The 21,378-nt window shown below is 38.6% G+C and overlaps 1 protein-coding gene across 1 annotated transcript in view; it reads left to right on the top strand.

Annotated features, from left to right (window-relative positions):
- col26a1 (collagen type XXVI alpha 1 chain) overlaps positions 1-21,378 on the top strand; it is a 231,894-nt gene extending 210,516 nt beyond the window's left edge. Inside the window, exons 7-15 of the mRNA XM_004911725.3 lie at positions 1,484-1,591; positions 2,117-2,269; positions 4,793-4,885; positions 5,440-5,492; positions 6,966-7,046; positions 16,268-16,312; positions 16,789-16,833; positions 17,775-17,859; positions 19,637-21,378. Coding sequence (XP_004911782.1) covers positions 1,484-1,591; positions 2,117-2,269; positions 4,793-4,885; positions 5,440-5,492; positions 6,966-7,046; positions 16,268-16,312; positions 16,789-16,833; positions 17,775-17,859; positions 19,637-19,794 — 821 coding nt within the window. The 3' untranslated portion in view covers positions 19,795-21,378. The remainder of the gene's footprint in view (positions 1-1,483; positions 1,592-2,116; positions 2,270-4,792; positions 4,886-5,439; positions 5,493-6,965; positions 7,047-16,267; positions 16,313-16,788; positions 16,834-17,774; positions 17,860-19,636) is intronic.

The raw sequence follows: 21,378 nt of genomic DNA, 5'->3' as shown, positions 1-21,378 counted from the left end.
AATCGACAATCCCTTATAAACAGATCTTACATTGAAAAGAGCTGGTTAAACCTCAAGCCATCATTGTTGTTTTATTCAACAGAAAATATTGTTAAAAATACAGGTATGGGACCTGTTATGCAAAATCCTTGGGACCTGGGGTTTTTCAGATAAGGGATCTTTCCGTAAATTGGTTCTCCATACTTAGGGGCAGATTTATCAAATCGCGAGTTCGAATCCCAAATGGGAAAAATTCGGATTGGAAATGAAAATTTCTGAAGATCGCAAATATCACGATTGGCGATCCGAAAGTCACGAAATTTTCGTACCGTATAATAATAAAACAGCGTTAAAACCTTTTTGGATTTTTTCGTGCAAGTGTACGAAAAAGTCGTGCGGCGTATGAAAAATTTGCAGAAAATACGCTCGGAGCATTCGAATGAACGCTCCAAGCGTCCGTGCCTTTGTAAATGTGCCCCATAGTCTACTAAAAATCATTTAAACATTAAATAAACCCAATAGGCTTGTTTTGCCCACAATAAGGATTAATTATATCTTAGTTGGGATCAAGTACAAGGTACTGTTTTATTATTACAGAGAAAAGGGAATCATTTAACCATTAAATAAACCCAATAGGATTGTTCTGCCCCAATAAGGGGTAATTATATCTTAGTTGGGATCAAGTACAAGGTACTGTTTTATTATTACAGAGAAAATGAAAGCATTTTAAAAATGGAGTCTATGGAAGATGGTTAACAAACCCCATACCTGTAATATGGAAAATAATTATTATATCTATTAATTATTTATCCCTATATTCTGAAGGTTTTGCTTTCATTGTAGTATGTTTAAAATAAAGTTGAAAAGTTTATCTTTTCTTTGAGGTTTTGTAGCATTTGTTCTGGGAGGTATTTATTGATGCTAATTCTTTATTAGATATTCCTTAATTTATTTTATGATGTTGGACAGCCATGATTGCCAGCCATTGCACTTGTAGAGTGTTTAGAAACATGAACTTGGGCCTTTCCTCGCTTAACTTACTGTGTATCTATTTAAATATATTAAGTACAATTCATTTTAAATTGGCCATATATTTTCCCCTGTAATGCTGGACTTGTCCATGAATATTCCTTAAGGAAATTTTAACGCTCAATTATTTTCTTAAAGCATTCTTTGCTTATTGCAAAAACAATGCCTTTTATCTAAATCAGTGCTGTCCAACTGCTTCAAATGTGGGCCAATAATTCATTATACTACATACACAGGGCCAGATTATAATAAAATCATGAAATCATCTAAAGGGGTCATTGGACCTCTTGAAGAGTCTGGGGGACCATAAAAATCTCTTGGAGGGCCACATCCAACCCACTGGCCTGCAGTTGAGCAGCTCTGATCTAAATAACAAATGAGCACAAAACAGAGTTTTAGAGGGTTTTGCTTTCAGGAACTGGAAGAAACGCACAACAAAATAAATATGAAAATATTTCTTTTTGAACTTATACAGGCTTACCTGGAGTACCGGGCCCACCTGGCTCAAATGGACCTATTGGTTTGCCAGGACCCAAAGGGGATCGAGGGCAAGCTGGGGAACTTGGACCAGCAGGGCCAGCAGGTCAGAAACTTGAATTTGTTTGTAAATGAAATTGACAAATAAAAAAACTAACCCTATAGGGTGGAAACTCTATACAGGAAATGTAGACTTTGGATTTAATTTTCAAACAAAATGAATGGGAAATATATATGTTGTGAATGTGTCCACTTGACACCTACCATGGGCACATAGGATATCCTAAAACTTGAATCAGAATATCAAGAAAGTGATTTAGTTCTTTATCAGCAGGGTTGCTAAGGGGGCCCTGTCCCTTTTCTATATTCTATAACCCATAAGTAAAAAAGTGGGGAAGATATGACAATACAAGATATGTACTAAATTATAAGGAAAAGCATTGGGTAAATATGTATTATTATTCCTTACAGCATTACAATTTCTGTGTAATTCAAGTGTGAGCTCTTTTACTGCTGTACAACAATTACTGCTGTATCTATTCGGGTAGAAGTGGAGCAACCTTTATATGTATCCTATATCTATATATCAGGTAACAACTTCAACATAATTCTGTTCTTTGTTGCTCTTTAGGCCCCGTTGGACCTCAGGGACCAAAAGGAGCTAGAGGGGAAACTGGGAATCGAGGACCCCCTGGCCCCCCAGGCCCCCCTGGCCCCCCAGGCATGCCTATTTCTCTTCAAGAGGGAGTGATATACTCTTTGCAGCCTAATGCAGAAAGAGAAAGTATGTGTGTTGTGATGCTATTTCTCTTTAATTAAGGGAGAGGGTGAAAGACTATTTGTACCAACAATTTCTTTCAGATTTCTAATGCCCACACACCAACATAAAGGGGCATCTCTGGATTAGTTTTTAACCTCTGTTGAGACTTATTTCTCTCCTCACACCCCTCCTTTTTCAGCCATATAAATACATTTATAATTCTTTCAAATCTTCACAAGTTACAAAACCCATCATGCCAAGGTTTATTTGTTCTTTCATGGCTGCTGTCTCTCTCTTGATCCAAAATATAATTTACTGTGCCCTTTGACCTTTCCTCTTCTTTCGTTTTTTTTGCTGCCTAAGCATATTCCAATTTTGATTGACTCTGTAGATAAAACTGATTACCCCGGGGCACATTCACAAGCTCTTCACCATGCACCAGTGCTTTATAGATATGTCTTCATCTCGCTGTTTCATCTGACCCATGGAGCTCCTGTACTCACAGCAGTCATTTTTTACTGAATGTGAATGACACCAATACACTGTTTAAAGATTAAATGCTGTCAAACTAGGAACACGGAAATGTAATAAAATGCAAAAACTGAATAAAAATTCACAAAATGAAAGAAAAGGTGCCTTCTGTAGTGCAACATTAGAGGGCCACCGGCTTTATAGCCATTGCTTTGACGATAGGTAGTTAGGCAGCTTGAGTACATTGCAACAGTGACCTTAATATATTGATATTTGTAAATGCAGATGATTTCTTGTTACTCTCTGTATGGATTGTACCTCACATCCACATCATATTTATAAAATGATTATTGGTGAGGGCAACTTTCCTGTTTACTATTAGTTTATACAGAGCAGTTTCCATTATTCCCAGTTTTAGTCAGAGGATCCCTGTCCTGTCCAGTAAAAAGGACAGCTATTTGGTTTTATCCTTGGAAAAACAAGTGACAGGTAAATATATATTCCCTATAAAATGTATAATTTCTTAATGAACCAGATGAAAGTGAGTGTAGGACTGGCCAGAACAGAGATGACTTTCATGTAGTTGGTCAGTTTAAATATATTGCAATATATGGATAAACAATGTAGTGTTTAAAGAGGAAGGTACATTTTTAGTAGCTTTTTGCACAAACTCAGGGCTCATTTACAGATACAAATACACTTATGGTTGCACCCAAGGCCATTTCTTGCACTTCTGAATTTTTGCCCTTGGCACCAGTACATTTGTCCCTCCTCCTTTTCCAAATCTCCCACATGTGTGCTTATTGATGCTGGGCTAACCTGGCGCTACCTCCACCACCCTGCATTCCCACAGTGAGTTTTTCGAATTGGCACAGGATTCTTACACCTAAAGAATTCACACACTGAGATTATGGGGAAAACACTGCATTGTGGGTAAGGAACATGGGGTTAGTTAATAAAAGGTACTGAGTTAGCCCAGGTGCAGTAACCCATAACAACCAATCAGCAGGTAGCATTTACTGGTCACCAGTTTAAAAGCAAACATCTTATTGGTTACTATGGGTTACTGCTCCTGTGCATACTTAATGCCTTTTTTTACAATTGGGGCATAGTGAATTCTGTCTGAAATTGCACTTTGAACACTTTACTTACGCTAGTAAATGAGCCTTTAAATGTCCTTAGTATATTAATGTAAGTGATTGTAGAGAATCTCTTTTTGCACATTTGTGGTTTTTTAATTTGTGAGAAATTTGCCGAGCTCTGTGTTGCATGTAGAATGTGGTTAGGACACGTCTGCATTGATGGGACTGTCAAGCCTAAATATTCTCTGGCTATAGGGCATAGTTTTTTTAATCAAGTTAATAAATGAAGCACCAAAATAGCTGCAGCAACAGAAATGTATTAAAGCAATTTAGACTAATATCCTACTATTTACTACCTAATGTTCTTGGATAGTACTGTATATACTTGAGTATAAGCCTAGTTTTTCAGCACCCAAAATGTGCTGAAAAAGTCACCCTCGGCTTATACTCGAGTCGGGTGCCATGGGTCCCTCCAGACCAGTGCAAATTAGGCCCCCCCGCAACCAGACCCTCCATTGCCCAGGCCCGCTCCCAAATTCATCTTCATCTACCATCCTCACCTGTTCCATTCTGCACTAGACATTGCACTTCATATTCTATATGAACTATATATAGTTTTGAAGGATTTTAACTCTTTGTGTTTTAGCTTGGTTGCTGATTGAGCTAAGGGGGTAGTACTCTTAAGGTATCATTATTGATACCATATTGTTTTTGTTGACCCTCTTCTCCACTAGAGCTAGTTTACTGTTTAAATAAATATTTAAAAACACATACCCCACTCATTTAATGTAATTTTATTGGTATTTATTTTGATTATTGAAACTTAGCAGTAGCTGCTGCATTTCCCATCCTAGGCTTATACTCGAGTCAATAAGTTTTTCCAGTTTCCTTAGGTAAAATTAGGTACCTCGGCTTATATTCGTATCGGCTTATACTCGAGTATATACGGTAAATCCATTTCAGCTTTTTAAAACATATTTTTTAATGTACACAGATGGCGAACCACATTTACTATCTACTATTACAGACACACTTATGTCTGGACGCCCTGGTCCTCGTGGGCCTTCAGGACCCACTGGCCCCCCAGGTAAGCCAATTTGTTTACAAAAACATTTTTGGGATCCTGTTGAAACTAGAGAAGAAAATAGGTACATTATGGATGGAAAAATGAATGAATGTTTTTATGAAGCCAGAATGTGCAGAGATGCTGCTTTTATTCACTTCTTTTCCCCAGACAGAGATTCTCATCAGGGCCGATAATGTTGCAATCCACTAGGATCACAGGATCATGACACGTGCCCAGGTTTTCAGGCAGCATGGTTGAAATCGGCCAAACTGCCCAATCAAATCTGATCATGCATGGCCAGTTTAAGACATATACAGCTGGATGGCTAAACCAGAAGCTTAAGATCTTACTCTTACTATTACCACCACTGTTTATAGATTTTCTGTCACTTTTCAGCATTATTAATATACCTAAGAGAATGTTCATGTCTGTAAAAACTCATTTCATAGAAACAGTCTTATATCTAAAAAAAAAATATTGAAAAATGACTCACGGCCCCCAATACCAAAAGAATGCCTTTACAAGTAACTAAATAGAACAAACCCTAAATATTTTTTTCTTTTTTGTATGAGCAGGGCCTGTAGGCCCAAGAGGGCCGGCTGGACCAATGGGACCTCCAGGACCACAGGTGAGCAAAGCAAAGCAGAACTTACTGAAACTGTATTTTATTTGAGACTCCTCTTAAATAGCTGTTAGTAATTACTTTTGAGTGAATGGAAATTATTTAAATGTTTTAACTGTATTGAAAAAAATTATTGAAAATGACTTATCAGTAAGCCCTTAAGCTTTTAGTGCTATCCCTATCATCTCCCAGGATAACCCTACTTACTATTATTTCAGCTTTAACTGCATGTGTCCAAATCATAGGATATGTTGTGTTGTTCTTCCTCTGATGTTACAAACACATTTGTGTACCATGAAAACTGGAGAGTGAATGCAAGGGGAGTGCACACGTGGTAAACCTTACTGATGTTAAACATCAATGGTACAATGATGGTGTTAACCCAGAAAACACTGAAGACACTGGACAGTACAATAGAAGGCATAAATGGAATATAAAAGAACAAAACAAGAAAACAATCTAATTTAGCAAAGTAATAAGATTCATTAAGCAGAATATTACATTGCAACAATATTACATTGTCACAATGTATTCCCAAAACATACAGTACATCAAATAAGTGCAAAGTAAAAAACATTCACACAGAGGAAAAATATTTCACATTGTGTATAATGCTGTTTATTACAATAAATTGAGTTTTAGATCCTTAAGATACAGATTATGTCTGTGTGTAGATAGACTAACTAGAATTGGTGCTAATATTTTGAGGTTTCCGTAAAAAGTGCCCAAAAAAAAGGTAAAAGTTCTCATTAAGCCCTCCAATGGAATACTCGTTCATATACTGTACAATGCAGATAGAGCATAAGAAACACATAATGAAATGAGGAAGCTCCCATAGCGTACAATAGTCCCAATGCGTTCATCTGTGTTGTCTGACAATCTCATACCCCTGATAAAGTCAGACAACGCCAACAGAACAAAATACCAGAGTGCACACCTTACCAGAACCTCAATCCAAGACGAGGTGCAGTACATTGGAGAAAACCCATTCAGCAACTCCAAAAATAATCATAAAAGTAAAAAATGTCTGCACACTCAAAAAATTACAAAAGAAGAAAAAATTCATCAGGGGCAAAAAAAGTTAAAAATGGGGCAGGGCCTTTTTTAACTTTTTTTGCCCCTGATGAAGACCCATTATTGGGTTGAAACACGTTGAGCTTTTTCTATGTTTTGTGTTTGATAAAATTTTTTCTTCTTAACGTAATTTTTGAGTGTGCAGACATTTTTTTTTTTTTTATAATACCAACAAAACACACTGGGTTCTGTGGATTATTAATATGGATCGCTGTGTATGATAAGCCTAATATCTACATTATTATAAGTGTAAGACTTTTTAGAACAACAGACTGTTGTCAAGAGAAAAGGCATTACCATGAAAAGTTCCCTAACTCTGAAGGGTCCCGAACCTGAATTAGTATGGTAAATACAGTACCACTGGGATATTTTCTAATGTTTCCAACTTCTATATTTGTTGTTTAGGGCAAGTCAGGGATTCCAGGCCAGCCAGGGCAACCAGGCCAACCAGGAGCTAAAGGAGATCGAGGTGAACAAGGAGAGAAGGTGATTTGTGTTGTCTTATTTTATACTGTATCCTGTTTAGAATTGCCATCGACTTTGCATTGCACTGGGAGGAAAGTGTCCTGTGAAAAAAATTATTTGCTTGAAGATAAATGAAATGGAAGCATGGGTTATTGCACATAGTGTTGTGCAAGAATAAAGGTGAAGTAATTTTTCAAATCCCACCCCCACTCTGCAAGTGCATTAAATGGCTCCTGATTGGTGCACAAGTTCGGGTGTGGCTAGGGTACGGAATAAAGAATGCCTATGTGCCTTGTCCAGTTCGCCCCTCATAAATATGGCATTGCCAAATGCAGGAAGCATGGATTCATCGGGGAAGCGTTCTTGGATTCCATCCTACAGTGCAAAAGACCTGCTCCTGTGGCCGCTCACTGTAGAACACTGAAACAGACCCGTTTGTTTCTTTTAAAATCCAGTCAGTAGCAAGAACACATGAGTAAGGTCAGGAACGCACTAGAGGATTCTACAACCAACGCTCTTATTAAATCTAGTTCTATGGATATATACATATAACAATGCTTTTGATAAACCCAGAACTCAAATTCATATTAAAACAATACTTGTGTGCCCCTCAGTAGATACTGAATCTGCAGTCTATTACCAATATGTAAGTGAATTATGTTCTGTTACCTTATGGTTAAGGTTTTGCTGGCCTGATGCTTGATGTGAATTTTATTAATAGGTAATAAAGATAAAACTATAGGGCACCCAGACATTTCTTCTCTAGGACCAGTATGCATCAAAAAATTATAGCAGTTTTGGCTTATTTATTGTCAAGTTGAAATACCAAATTTCACCATTAACCCTTTTACTGCCAGCCATTTTGGTCAAAGCGGAACTTGTATTGCCAGACAGTTTTTGAACATTTTGCACTGTTTCACTTTAGGGGCCTTTCCTCGGGGGGACTTTTAGTTTACCAAGGAAAACAATATATCGTTTTTTTCAGAACAACCTAAGCTTTCAAAATATGGTAGAATTTTTGTGTAATTCCAATTCTGTAACAAGATATAGGCTTCTAAATGTCTAAAAATGCAAAAAAAATCAAATTTTCCATAATATAATCACACATACTAGAAACAAAAATTATTTTATGCACGAATATACAACTGATTTGGAAAGTCCCATGTCTCCTGAACGTGCCAATACCAAATATATATAGTTTTATGGAGATTTCTCACTTGTATAGGTCAAAAACTCCCAGCAGTACACTACCAAATTCCCAAAGCACTGCTCCAAAAAAACTGCATACTTTGGATTTCAAGGCCAAAATTCCACTAACAGAAGGTTTATCCCAGAAAATTGTACATTTTTGGAAAGAACAGATTCTGGGGAATACAGAATAGGCACAACTGTCTGTCTACTCCAAACTATCAAGTCGCAATGCTTTCCTAAAGTTATTGGTTTTTATCAAAATTTGTGATTTTTTTTAAAAATCGCTTCAAAGCTTCTAGTCTATAGTATCTTATCTCCTACAGGTCATAAAGTAACCAAATAAAACACCCTAAATATGAATGCCTGGGGTCCACTGAACAGTTTGATGCCCAATATGTATAGGTTTACCTAAGTATGTGGCATGTAGGGGCCCCAATGTGAACATACCCCATATGAACTGTCATTTCTGTCATTTCAGCTTCTGCAAAATCAACACATTTACATCATTATATGTGGGATGAAGCTAGTAAAAAGTACGCTCACCCCAGAAAGTCATATATTTTTGGAAAGTACACATTCCCCCGAATCTAAAATGGGTACCCATGTCTTTCTACTCCAAAGTACCAAGCCGCACAGCTTTTCTAAAGTTAGCAATTTTGATGACATTTCCAAAAATCCCCTCAAAGCTTCCACTTTGAAGCATCTTATCTCCCACATAGCATTAGGTACCAAGATAAAACACCCTGAATTTGAACGCCAGGGGTCCACTGAACAGTTTGATGCCCAATATGTATAGGTTTACCTAAGTATGTGGCATGTAGGGGCCCCAATGTGAACATACCCCCATATGAACTGTCATTTCTGTCATTTCAGCTCCTGCAAAATCAACACATTTACATTATTATATGTGGGATAAAGCTACAAAAAAGTACGCTCACCCCAGAAAGTCATATATTTTTGGAAAGTACACATTCCCCCGAATCTAAAATGGGTACCCATGTCTTTCTACTCCAAAGTACCAAGCCGCACAGCTTTTCTAAAGTTAGCAATTTTGATGACATTTCCAAAAATCCCCTCAAAGCTTCCAATTTGAAGCATCTTATCTCCCACATAGCATTAGGTACCAAGATAAAACACCCTGAATTTGAACACCAGGGGTCCACTGAACAGTTTGATGCCCAATATGTATAGGTTTACCCAAGTATGTGGCATGTAGGGGCCCGAATGTGAACATACCCCCATATATACTGTCATTTCTGTCATTTCAGCTTCTGCAAAATCAACACATTTACATCATTATATGTGGGATAAAGCTAGTAAAAAGTATGCTCACCCCAGAAAGTCATATATTTTTGGAAAGTACACATTCCCCCGAATCTAAAATGGGTACCTATGTCTTTCTACTCCAAAGTACCAAGCCGCACAGCTTTTCTAAAGTTAGCAATTTTGATGACATTTCCAAAAATCCCCTCAAAGCTTCCACTTTGAAGCATCTTATCTCCCACATAGCATTAGGTACCAAGATAAAACACCCTGAATTTGAACGCCAGGGGTCCACTAAACAGTTTGATGCCCAATATGTATAGGTTTACCTAAGTATGTGGCATGTAGGGGCCCCAATGTGAACATACCCCCATATGAACTGTCATTTCTGTCATTTCAGCTCCTGCAAAATCAACACATTTACATTATTATATGTGGGATAAAGCTACAAAAAAGTACGCTCACCCCAGAAAGTCATATATTTTTGGAAAGTACACATTCCCCCGAATCTAAAATGGGTACCCATGTCTTTCTACTCCAAAGTACCAAGCCGCACAGCTTTTCTAAAGTTAGCAGTTTTGATGACATTTCCAAAAATCCCCTCAAAGCTTCCACTTTGAAGCATCTTATCTCCCACATAGCATTAGGTACCAAGATAAAACACCCTGAATTTGAACACCAGGGGTCCACTGAACAGTTTGATGCCCAATATGTATAGGTTTACCCAAGTATGTGGCATGTAGGGGCCCGAATGTGAACATACCCCCATATATACTGTCATTTCTGTCATTTCAGCTCCTGCAAAATCAACACATTTACATCATTATATGTGAGATAAAGCTACAAAAAAGTACGCTCACCCCAGAAAGCCATATATTTTTGGAAAGTACACATTCCCCCGAATCTAAAATGGGTACCCATGTCTTTCTACTCCAAAGTACCAAGCCGCACAGCTTTTCTAAAATTAGCAATTTTGATGACATTTCCAAAAATCCCCTCAAAGCTTCCATTTTGAAGCATCTTATCTCCCACATAGCATTAGGTACCAAGACAAAACACCCTGAATTTGAACGCCAGGGGTCCACTGAACAGTTTGATGCCCAATATGTATAGGTTTACCTAAGTATGTGGCATGTAGGGGCCCCAATGTGAACATACCCCCATATATACTGTCATTTCTGTCATTTCAGCTCCTGCAAAATCAACACATTTACATCATTATATGTGGGATAAAGCTACAAAAAAGTACGCTCACCCCAGAAAGTCATATATTTTTGGAAAGTACACATTCCCCCGAATCTAAAATGGGTACCCATGTCTTTCTACTCCAAAGTACCAAGCCGCACAGCTTTTCTAAAGTTAGCAATTTTGATGACATTTCCAAAAATCCCCTCAAAGCTTCCACTTTGCAGCATCTTATCTCCCACATAGCATTAGGTACCAAGATAAAACACCCTGAATTTGAACGCCAGGGGTCCACTGAACAGTTTGATGCCCAATATGTATAGGTTTACCTAAGTATGTGGCATGTAGGGGCCCCAATGTGAACATACCCCCATATATACTGTCATTTCTGTCATTTCAGCTCATGCAAAATCAACACATTTACATCATTATATGTGGGATAAAGCTACAAAAAAGTACGCTCACCCCAGAAAGTCATATATTTTTGGAAAGTACACATTCCCCCGAATCTAAAATGGGTACCCATGTCTTTCTACTCCAAAGTACCAAGCCGCACAGCTTTTCTAAAATTAGCAATTTTGATGACATTTCCAAAAATCCCCTCAAAGCTTCCATTTTGAAGCATCTTATCTCCCACATAGCATTAGGTACCAAGACAAAACACCCTGAATTTGAACGCCAGGGGTCCACTGAACAGTTTGATGCCCAATATGTATAGGTTTACCTAAGTATGTGGCATGTAGGGGCCCCAATGTGAACATACCCCCATATATACTGTCATTTCTGTCATTTCAGCTCCTGCAAAATCAACACATTTACATCATTATATGTGGGATAAAGCTACAAAAAAGTACGCTCACCCCAGAAAGTCATATATTTTTGGAAAGTACACATTCCCCCGAATCTAAAATGGGTACCCATGTCTTTCTACTCCAAAGTACCAAGCCGCACAGCTTTTCTAAAGTTAGCAATTTTGATGACATTTCCAAAAATCCCCTCAAAGCTTCCACTTTGCAGCATCTTATCTCCCACATAGCATTAGGTACCAAGATAAAACACCCTGAATTTGAACGCCAGGGGTCCACTGAACAGTTTGATGCCCAATATGTATAGGTTTACCTAAGTATGTGGCATGTAGGGGCCCCAATGTGAACATACCCCCATATATACTGTCATTTCTGTCATTTCAGCTCATGCAAAATCAACACATTTACATCATTATATGTGGGATAAAGCTACAAAAAAGTACGCTCACCCCAGAAAGTCATATATTTTTGGAAAGTACACATTCCCCCGAATCTAAAATGGGTACACATGTCTTTCTACTCCAAAGTACCAAGCCGCACAGCTTTTCTAAAGTTAGCAATTTTGATGACATTTCCAAAAATCCCCTCAAAGCTTCCACTTTGCAGCATCTTATCTCCCACATAGTGTTAGGTACCAAGATAAAACACCCTAAATTTGAACGCCAGGGGTCCACTGAACAGTTTGATGCCCAATATGTATAGGTTTACCTAAGTATGTGGCATGTAGGGGCCCCAATGGGAACATACCCCCATATGATCTATCATTTCAGCTCCTGCAAAATCAACACATTTACATCCTTTATGTGGGATAATGCTACAAAAAAAGTACATTCACCCCAGAAAGCCATATATTTTTGGAAAATACACATCCCCCCGAATCTATAATGGGTAAATATTTCTTATTGCTACAAAGTACCAAGCTGTAAAGCTTTCCTAAGTTTGCAGATTTATATGACATTTTCGAAAATCGCATAAAAATGTTGCAATTTGCCACATTTATCTCTCACAATTTCTTGATAAAGATCAGATAAAGACAAATCACCCCAAAAAGGAACACCGGAGGTCTACTGAACAGTTTGATGCCCAATATGCATAGATATACCAAAGTCTGCGGTATGTACTGAACCCAAAATGAAAATAGCGCATAAGGATTTCTCGCCTGCCAGCTCAGCTTTTGCACACAGAGCCCCCTGTCAGTGTATTATGTGCCAAAACTTCCCCTAACCATACAGTGACCCCCACAAAACCATATATTTTTGGAAAGTACACATTCTGACAAATCCAACAAGGGTAAAGAGTCCTTTCTACACCAAAGTACCAATCTGCAGAGCTTTCCTAAAGTTATTGGTTTTTATGACATTTCAGAAAATCGCCTAAAAATGTTGCAATTTGTCGCATTTATCTCACACAATTTCTTGCGTACAAAGGCAAGTCACCCCAAATAGGAACACCAGAGGCCTACTGAACAGTTTGATGCCCAATATGCATAGATATACCAAAGTCTGCAGTATGTACTGAACCCTAAATGAAAATAGCGCATAAGGATTTCTCGCCTGCCAGCTCAGCTTTTGCACACAGAGCCCCCTGTCAGTGTATTATGTGCCAAAACTTCCCCTAACTATACAGAGACCCCCACAAAACCATATATTTTTGGAAAGTACACATTCTGACAAATCCAACAAAGGTAAAGAGTCCTTTCTACACCAAAGTACCAAGCCGCAAAGCTTTCCTAAAGTTATCGGTTTTTATGACATTTCAGAAAATCGCCTAAAAATGTTGCAATTTGCCGCATTTATCTCACACAATTTCTTGCGTACAAAGGCAAGTCACCCCAAATAGGAACACCAGAGGCCTACTGAACAGTTTGATGCCCAATATGCATAGATATACCAAAGTCTGCGGTATGTACTGAACCCTAAATGAAAATAGCGCATAAGGATTTCTCGCCTGCCAGCTCAGCTTTTGCACACAGAGCCCCCTGTCAGTGTATTATGTGCCAAAACTTCCCCTAACTATACAGATCCCCCACAAAACCATATATTTTTGGAAAGTACACATTCTGACAAATCCAACAAGGGTAAAGAGTCCTTTCTACACCAAAGTACCAATCTGCAGAGCTTTCCTAAAGTTATTGGTTTTTATGACATTTCAGAAAATTGCCTAAAAATGTTGCAATTTGTCACATTTATCTCACACAATTTCTTGCGTACAAAGGCAAATCACCCCCAATAGGAACACCAGAGGCCTACTGAACAGTTTGATGCCCAATATGCATAGATATACCAAAGTCTGCGGTATGTACTGAACCCTAAATGAAAATAGCGCATAAGGATTTCTCGCCTGCCAGCTCAGCTTTTGCACACAGAGCCCCCTGTCAGTGTATTATGTGCCAAAACTTCCCCTAACTATACAGATCCCCCACAAAACCATATATTTTTGGAAAGTACACATTCTGACAAATCCAACAAGGGTAAAGAGTCCTTTCTACACCAAAGTACCAATCTGCAGAGCTTTCCTAAAGTTATTGGTTTTTATGACATTTCAGAAAATTGCCTAAAAATGTTGCAATTTGTCGTATTTATCTCACACAATTTCTTGCGTACAAAGGCAAGTCACCCCAAATAGGAACACCAGAGGCCTACTGAACAGTTTGATGCCCAATATGCATAGATATACCAAAGTCTGCAGTATGTACTGAACCCTAAATGAAAATAGCGCATAAGGATTTCTCGCCTGCCAGCTCAGCTTTTGCACACAGAGCCCCCTGTCAGTGTATTATGTGCCAAAACTTCCCCTAACTATACAGAGACCCCCACAAAACCATATATTTTTGGAAAGTACACATTCTGACAAATCCAACAAGGGTAAAGAGTCCTTTCTACACCAAAGTACCAAGCCGCAAAGCTTTCCTAAAGTTATCGGTTTTTATGAGATTTCAGAAAATCGCCTAAAAATGTTGCAATTTGCCGCATTTATCTCACACAATTTCTTGCGTACAAAGGCAAGTCACCCCAAATAGGAACACCAGAGGCCTACTGAACAGTTTGATGCCCAATATGCATAGATATACCAAAGTCTGCGGTATGTACTGAACCCTAAATGAAAATAGCGCATAAGGATTTCTCGCCTGCCAGCTCAGCTTTTGCACACAGAGCCCCGTCAGTGTATTATGTGCAGTAACCCCCCCTAACTATACAGTGACCCCCAGAAAACCATATATTTTTGTAAAGTACACATTCTGATGAATTCAAAATAGGTAAAGTTATTTTTGTACACCAAAGTTACACCTGGCAAAGCTACGCTAAAAACAGATCAGGAACACTTATATAGGGATAAAATATGATAAAACCACAAAAATTGTGCAAATCAGTGAAACAACAAAATAAGTTACATGACAGTGTAATTAGTGGCCAGAATATCTGATCCAATAGTTACGCTGTCAAAATAAACAGTTTTTAGGTAAAAGAAAATAAAAACAAAGTGGTAATATGAAAAAAAAAAAAAAAAAAAAGCAAAACAAAAAAAAACCAAAGTGTTTGTGTATACATGTGTGTACATGTGTAAAAGTTGTGTGATAGTGTGTAAGTGTGTATATGAGTGTAAATAAGTGTATAAAAGTGTGAAAAATGAAAAAAAATAAATAAATAAAATAAAATAAAAAAATGCTAAAATGTGTGCTGTAAGTGTGTGTAAATGTATGTAAGTGTGTATAAATGTATGTAAATGTGTGTATAAGTGTGTAAAAGTGTGTAAATGCAATAAAAAAAAAAAGTCCTTACCTGTTCCTGAAGACCGATCGCCTCCTTCGTCATTTGGGCCGGCGCTGGGGGAGAGGGAGGAAGCAGGAAGCAGCAGATGCGATGCGATCGCATCTGCTGCTTCCTGGAGGGTCCTGCGAGCGATCGGTTCGCAGGACCCTGATGACAGCCCCCCTGGCACATTGCCCAGGGGGGCTGTCATTGTTAGAAGCCCTCTGCAGCGGCGGCACATGCCGCCGCTGCAGAGGGCAGCGCTTAAACGCCAACGACGTATGAGACACGTCGTTGGCGTTTAAGCCCTTTTACTGCCAGCACGTATGCCATACGTGCTTGGCAGTAAAAGAGTTAAGGGTCAGTATATTTAAATCACTTCTTAGTAGGCAGGCAAATACATCAGTATGTAAGGATATTACAACTCAGTTGGCATTATTTATCTCTACATTATGGGGCAGATATATTATGCAGTGTAAAAAATGGCGACAAAATTCATTACACATCGCCAGGCTTCGCGGAGTAAAAAGCGCCATAAAATCTGCCATTCTGCCATGCCCATTTGTTTTACACAGCTTTTTACACTGTTTTTTCAACTAATTTTGTTTTACATGGCATTATAAATAGGCCCCTAAGGGCTCTGGCACACGGGGAGATTAGTTGCCAGCGACAAATCTCCCTTGTCACGGGCGACTAATCTCCCCGAACTACCATCCCACCGGCGAAAATGTAAGTCACCGGTGGGATGGCACACACTGCGCAGGCAATTTCGGCAAATCACCTCTGCGCAGCGTGTGCCATCCGACCAGCGGCTTACATTTTCGCCGGTGGAATGGTAGTTCGGGGAGATTAGTCGCCCATGACAAGGGAGATTTGTCGCGGGCGACTAATGTCCCTGTGTGCCAGAGCCCTAAATGTGTTCCTTTATTGCTCAATAGCAAATTGTCCTTTCATTCCATTTTGTAATACTAAATGTAATATTTACATGTAATAATTTAAAATACCCCATATTCACTGGCAAATTCTATATTCATTTTTATGTCAACAGGGTCAACCTGGCAATACAGGAGAACGGGGAATTACAGGACCTCCTGTAAGTATGGACTGCAATTATTGAAATATTCCTTCAAAATAGTTTTCAAGACATGGGAGAGAGATTATCTAGAACTTCCACAAATGGCAGCCATTTATCAAAAGATCTGAACTGAAAAAAGTTGTGGAAAAGTTGCGACTTTTTCAACTTGACGCACTGCAACTTTTTTGCATTGCTGCACAAAAAACAGAGTGAACCCCCCCCCCCCCCCCCGAAAACCTCTAGAACCAAGAAGCAAGGACAGATCTTCCAATTGTAAAAGAGACATTTCATTTTTTTTTGTGACAAAATCAAGTTTTTACCAATAAGAAGCCCAAAAAATTGTACTTTAGTATATGCCCCCTATAATATCCATACTCAGAGAGTTAATGCTTATTAAACATTATAATAATCCACCATATGGTGCATAAAGACCAAATGATTTCTTTCTTTTTTCTGTTGTATGTTTAACATGATTCCTCACTTATATTCTAAAGGGGCAGCCTGGCATTAAAGGAGAAGATGGAAGCAAAGGAGAAGAGGTGAGACACAAAGTGATTAGCACCAATGAAAATGCATTAGAATGTTTTAGATACAGATTAGATACAGATTTAGATACAGTTCTGATTCTGCTCATACTGATTATTTGCAGTTTGCAGTCAAACCTATTCAGCCATTGTGAGGAAAGGTTTGATTCTTTCTAATTCAATAAACAGAACAGCTGCCAATCCTGGATCCCCCAATTCAATCTGCTATAAATCAGCCCTATGTTTATGAACAATTTTACTGCAACTAAACTTAAAACAATTACAATTGCTTCTCCTTGACATATAAAACCAGGCAAAACGGACTCAGTAGTGGTGTTTTCCAACATTTTTACTGCAGCAGAACGTTAATCTGATACAGTGCATGTGTTTGTGGCCAACTTGTATTGTATTGGAGCCCTTAAATAGAAATTGTATTGCACTGAGTTTATGATGTCAGACAATAAAATCTGTGGAGCCCTTAAACAGAAGAAAACCATACAAATCTTTGGATTGTCCCCTATTACCTAGTTGTCCAGGGAACAGTAAAACAAAATAGCATGTTTATATATGAATAGATGATAAAGCATTGTCACCAGTTTTCCTCTTATGCTGATCTTAATGCTGCCTACTATATCTGGGAATTGGGAACCTATACTACAACTGTCCCATGTGGCAGCATGTTCTCTTTTTCCTTATAGGGGGCTTTATTTAGTTATCTTGGTTCCCTTGGTAACAACAGCATACTTTCCCCCCCAGTACTCAGTTCTACCAGCCTGCATGTCAGCCATTATAGCCCACCCTATGTCTCATCTGATGTTTTGCCTTCCACTTGTTTATATCCTGCTGAATTCCAGCCCTGAACATACTGTATCTTCTCTTAGTAGAGATATTTGAATTTCTTTGTTGCCATGGAAATGATAACTTTTAAGCATGCTGAATTACTTTTCTCGCCACAGGGGGAAGGGGTCCAACAACTTAGAGAAGCCCTGAAGATCTTGGCAGAGAGAGTGTTGATTTTGGAACACATGATAGGAATCCATGGTGAGTGAAGTTTGTATGAAAAGGAATGGATAGTGCTAATCTCTTAATGTTCTCTTCGTTTCTCTTCTGTGGCGCTACAGCTAAGTGATCAAGCATTATTTTAGTCCTTTCTGAAACGCACCACATCATAATTTTTCTTTAACAGAATTCAAAATAAAGGTCGACTGCTCAGGAGAATTCCCAAAAATATATTTTATAGTCTTATAAGCAAAAACTGAACAGTATTTTTCAGAACACAGAGAATGTTTTTCTTTTTGCATAGAGCCATACAATAAATGGAAAACCTAAAGGTCAGTTTACCAAGGCAGTTAAATGGACAAATACTGTTAAAATGGACAAATACATGCTCATCATTATGGTAGGTTGCATGAATCTTGCACCTATTGGCACTGGGGAACCCTGGATCTACCCTAAGGGGGAGATTTACTAAGGCACGAACGCTTCGAATGCGTCCGGATGCGTTTTTTTCGTAATGATTGATATTTTTGCGACTATTTCGTCGCCATCGCGACTTTTCGTATATTCTTTGCAACTTTTTCGTCGCCGACGCAAAAAATCGTATTGTTGTGCCGAGTACGAAAGTTTCAGATTCATTCAAGCTTCAGTATCGTGACTTTCCTTGGGCCAGGTTGGAGCTGCAGAGTGCCATTGATTCCTATGGGAGGCTTCCAAAATCATGCAAAGTCGGAAAGGTTTTTCCGCCGTTTACGATCGTTCAATACAATAAAGTTGCGACGGCGACGACATAGTCGCACAAAATACGATAAAGTCGTGACAGCGACGAAAAAGTCGCGAAATTTTCATTTCCAATGGAAATTTTTGCTATTCGGGATTTGAATTCGTGCTTTGGTAAATCTGCCCCTAAATGACCCCTCTAGTCTAAACGATCTAGCACAAATTCTTGAAAATGATACAGGTATTACTAAGGTAGATGCATCCAGAATACAGCTGAAAACAGCAATGCTTGTGTGTCTGGCACCTTCTGCAAACACAGCATATTGGCAATTCCAGTGGGTACAGGGGAAGGCTGTGTAGGGCAGATGCAACAGTATCAACACTTGTATCAACCACAGATCCCTGATGGCCTCTTACTGTTGTCTGCCCTGCTGGTTATTGCTATTGAAACAGTTTAGAAGTAATTACCCCTCCAGCCAAGATTTCAGTTCCCACCTTGCATATTCCTTTTCATTAACTGACCTGTGAAGAAGAAGAATTGCTTTGGCATTGTATTGCATTGTGAGGAAAGGAGTCTTGGCTGGGGGAAAATGGAAGGGCACATTCACGTACAGACATGCGGTGAGCAAAGTGTCATTTCAAGCTAAATCAGTGTGCAAGTGACATGTGTGCCTGATCCTTTTAGCACAACTGAACTGCACCAATTGCTGCAGGGTGCTAAGGGAACTCTGGAGATACCACTTGTCAGGAGGTGCCGGTAGCTCCAGAATGGAAGTGGCACCAAGTGCAACTAGGGAAGTGCAAGAAGTACATTTTGACACAAGAACCTTTAATGAAAGTGGTTTAAGGGGGCAACTGACTGGGGGAAAAGCGCAAGTTGTCCACTGTACTTGCCTATGTAAATGAGTCTTTTTCAATGGTATATGTATGGACAGACAAAGAGTATTTTTACAACTTTATTTATTTTGTTTTTACAATAATGTATAGTGAAAAGTTTAGAAATAAATTTTCCTTCTTTTTTTTTCTTTTTTTTTTTAGCAATTTGCCCAATATTTATTAGTTTTGCTTACTACTTATCCTCATGCCGGCTTTCTTCTTTCAGACACACCTTCGTCTCTTGAGCCCGGCTCTGGGCAGGATATCCTGGGCTCCGCTATTCCCAACAGCATAAAACCCAAAAGAGAACAACATCAGAGGTTCCAGTCCTTTGACATCTTCTCCTCACTGCTGGATGACAGTGAATCTAGCCGGAAGAAATAATGGATGTTTGGTCTTGGGGCAGATCACAAGTTGCCAGTCCACTGATTAAAGCCAAAGTATTTTCTTTGAAGAAATCTCGAATGTTCTCCTCCAGCCACAATTTCATAAGAACTGTCCCAGTTTACACGTATGCCTTCCAGATGTGCACTGCTTCCTTTGTAAATGTATAGCGACATGAGAATTAGACATAAGGGGATCTATATGTAAAGCTATATTTACCAGTTCTTAATTAGTAAAGTGATTCTGGATTTTAAGAGCTTGTGGGTAATGAATGGTTTAGCCCTTCCTTTAATTAATGTATTACAGTTCAGATTATCCTTAAGTGCTAATTTTTGGGGTGCAACCCATTAAAGGGGTTGTCCACTTTCAGTTAGCATTTAGTATGATGTAATATTGCTCTATCAGACCTTCAACATGTGCTTTTAGGAGTATTTCTGGGCCATTTTGTGTATCTGCAGAAAACATTACTTTTCCAAACAGTTTGTGCACTTGGATATACTGTAGCTTGCATTATCTAGATTCTATAATGATTGGGATGTTTCTGCTTAATGGTGTTTTTCTGTAATCTAGAGCAATGCTGTTCAACTAATTATATGTAGTAAGCCGATTATTTCTCACGTTACATGTTCAAGGGATGGATTATTCTAAAATGATAATGTCATACACTGTCTATGGAGCCTTTGAGCAGACTGGGGTCCATGAAAATACTCTGGAGGGCCACATCTGGCCCGAACGCCTCCAGTTGGACAGCCCTAATCTAGAGCACCATGACCTAAAGGTTGTTAAAATATTAAAAACAAATTGATCAAAAATGAACAATTACAGATGCAGCCTAGTTCCTTTACCATGTTGTCGCATTTGCTGGCAAATCTTTGCACTCTAGCACCAGCAAGAGGCAGAACCTAATACCTATAAATGGTGTCTGGACATGGTGAGACAACATGTAAAAACTTGCTGGCTGCATCCTTACGTTCTAAAATAGGGAAAAGGCAATGCAGAATTCCACATAATAGATTCCATACCTGTATTGTAAATATTGAAGTAACAAGTCCCTGGAAATGCCATTTAATGATATTGCTGTGTGGGGCAGAGGTTCTGCGCTGTTCATTGAAAAAACTGTAAAACTTTATTTCAGTACAAGATTTTATTGGAAATGAGTCTCTATAAAAGTTTAGTTTAACTCACTGAATAGGATCTTACGTTGTGTGACTCTGTTGGACTGTAAGGAATGTTTTCCTTTGCTAAATATTCATCTGTTTCTGAGAATAACCCTAATGATTTTACTGAATTGCTGTTTATTTGTGCAAAATATCTCAAGACAATTTTGTATTATATTTCAGTTGAGTATGAATGGCTTCTATAAGGGACGCTAGGAAACTTACAGTGCAAGCTGCTCCCAATATTCATATTCTGTAACCTCCTGACTCCCAGTCTCCTATTATAAGAATATTTGTACCACGATGCATGACATTGCCCAGAGGGATCATGAAGTTTCCACTGGAAAATAACATGATTCCCACATAAGCAGTTAAACAAAGCAATGGATCTAAAATATATGAAGCTCTGAAGAAGCATGGATACAAA

The sequence above is a fragment of the Xenopus tropicalis genome, chromosome 2 (assembly GCF_000004195.4).
Source record: "Xenopus tropicalis strain Nigerian chromosome 2, UCB_Xtro_10.0, whole genome shotgun sequence".
Taxonomy (NCBI): Eukaryota; Metazoa; Chordata; class Amphibia; order Anura; family Pipidae; genus Xenopus; species Xenopus tropicalis.
The sequence above is the reverse complement of the archived record's forward strand: the minus strand, read 5'-3'. Positions and strand labels throughout refer to the sequence as shown.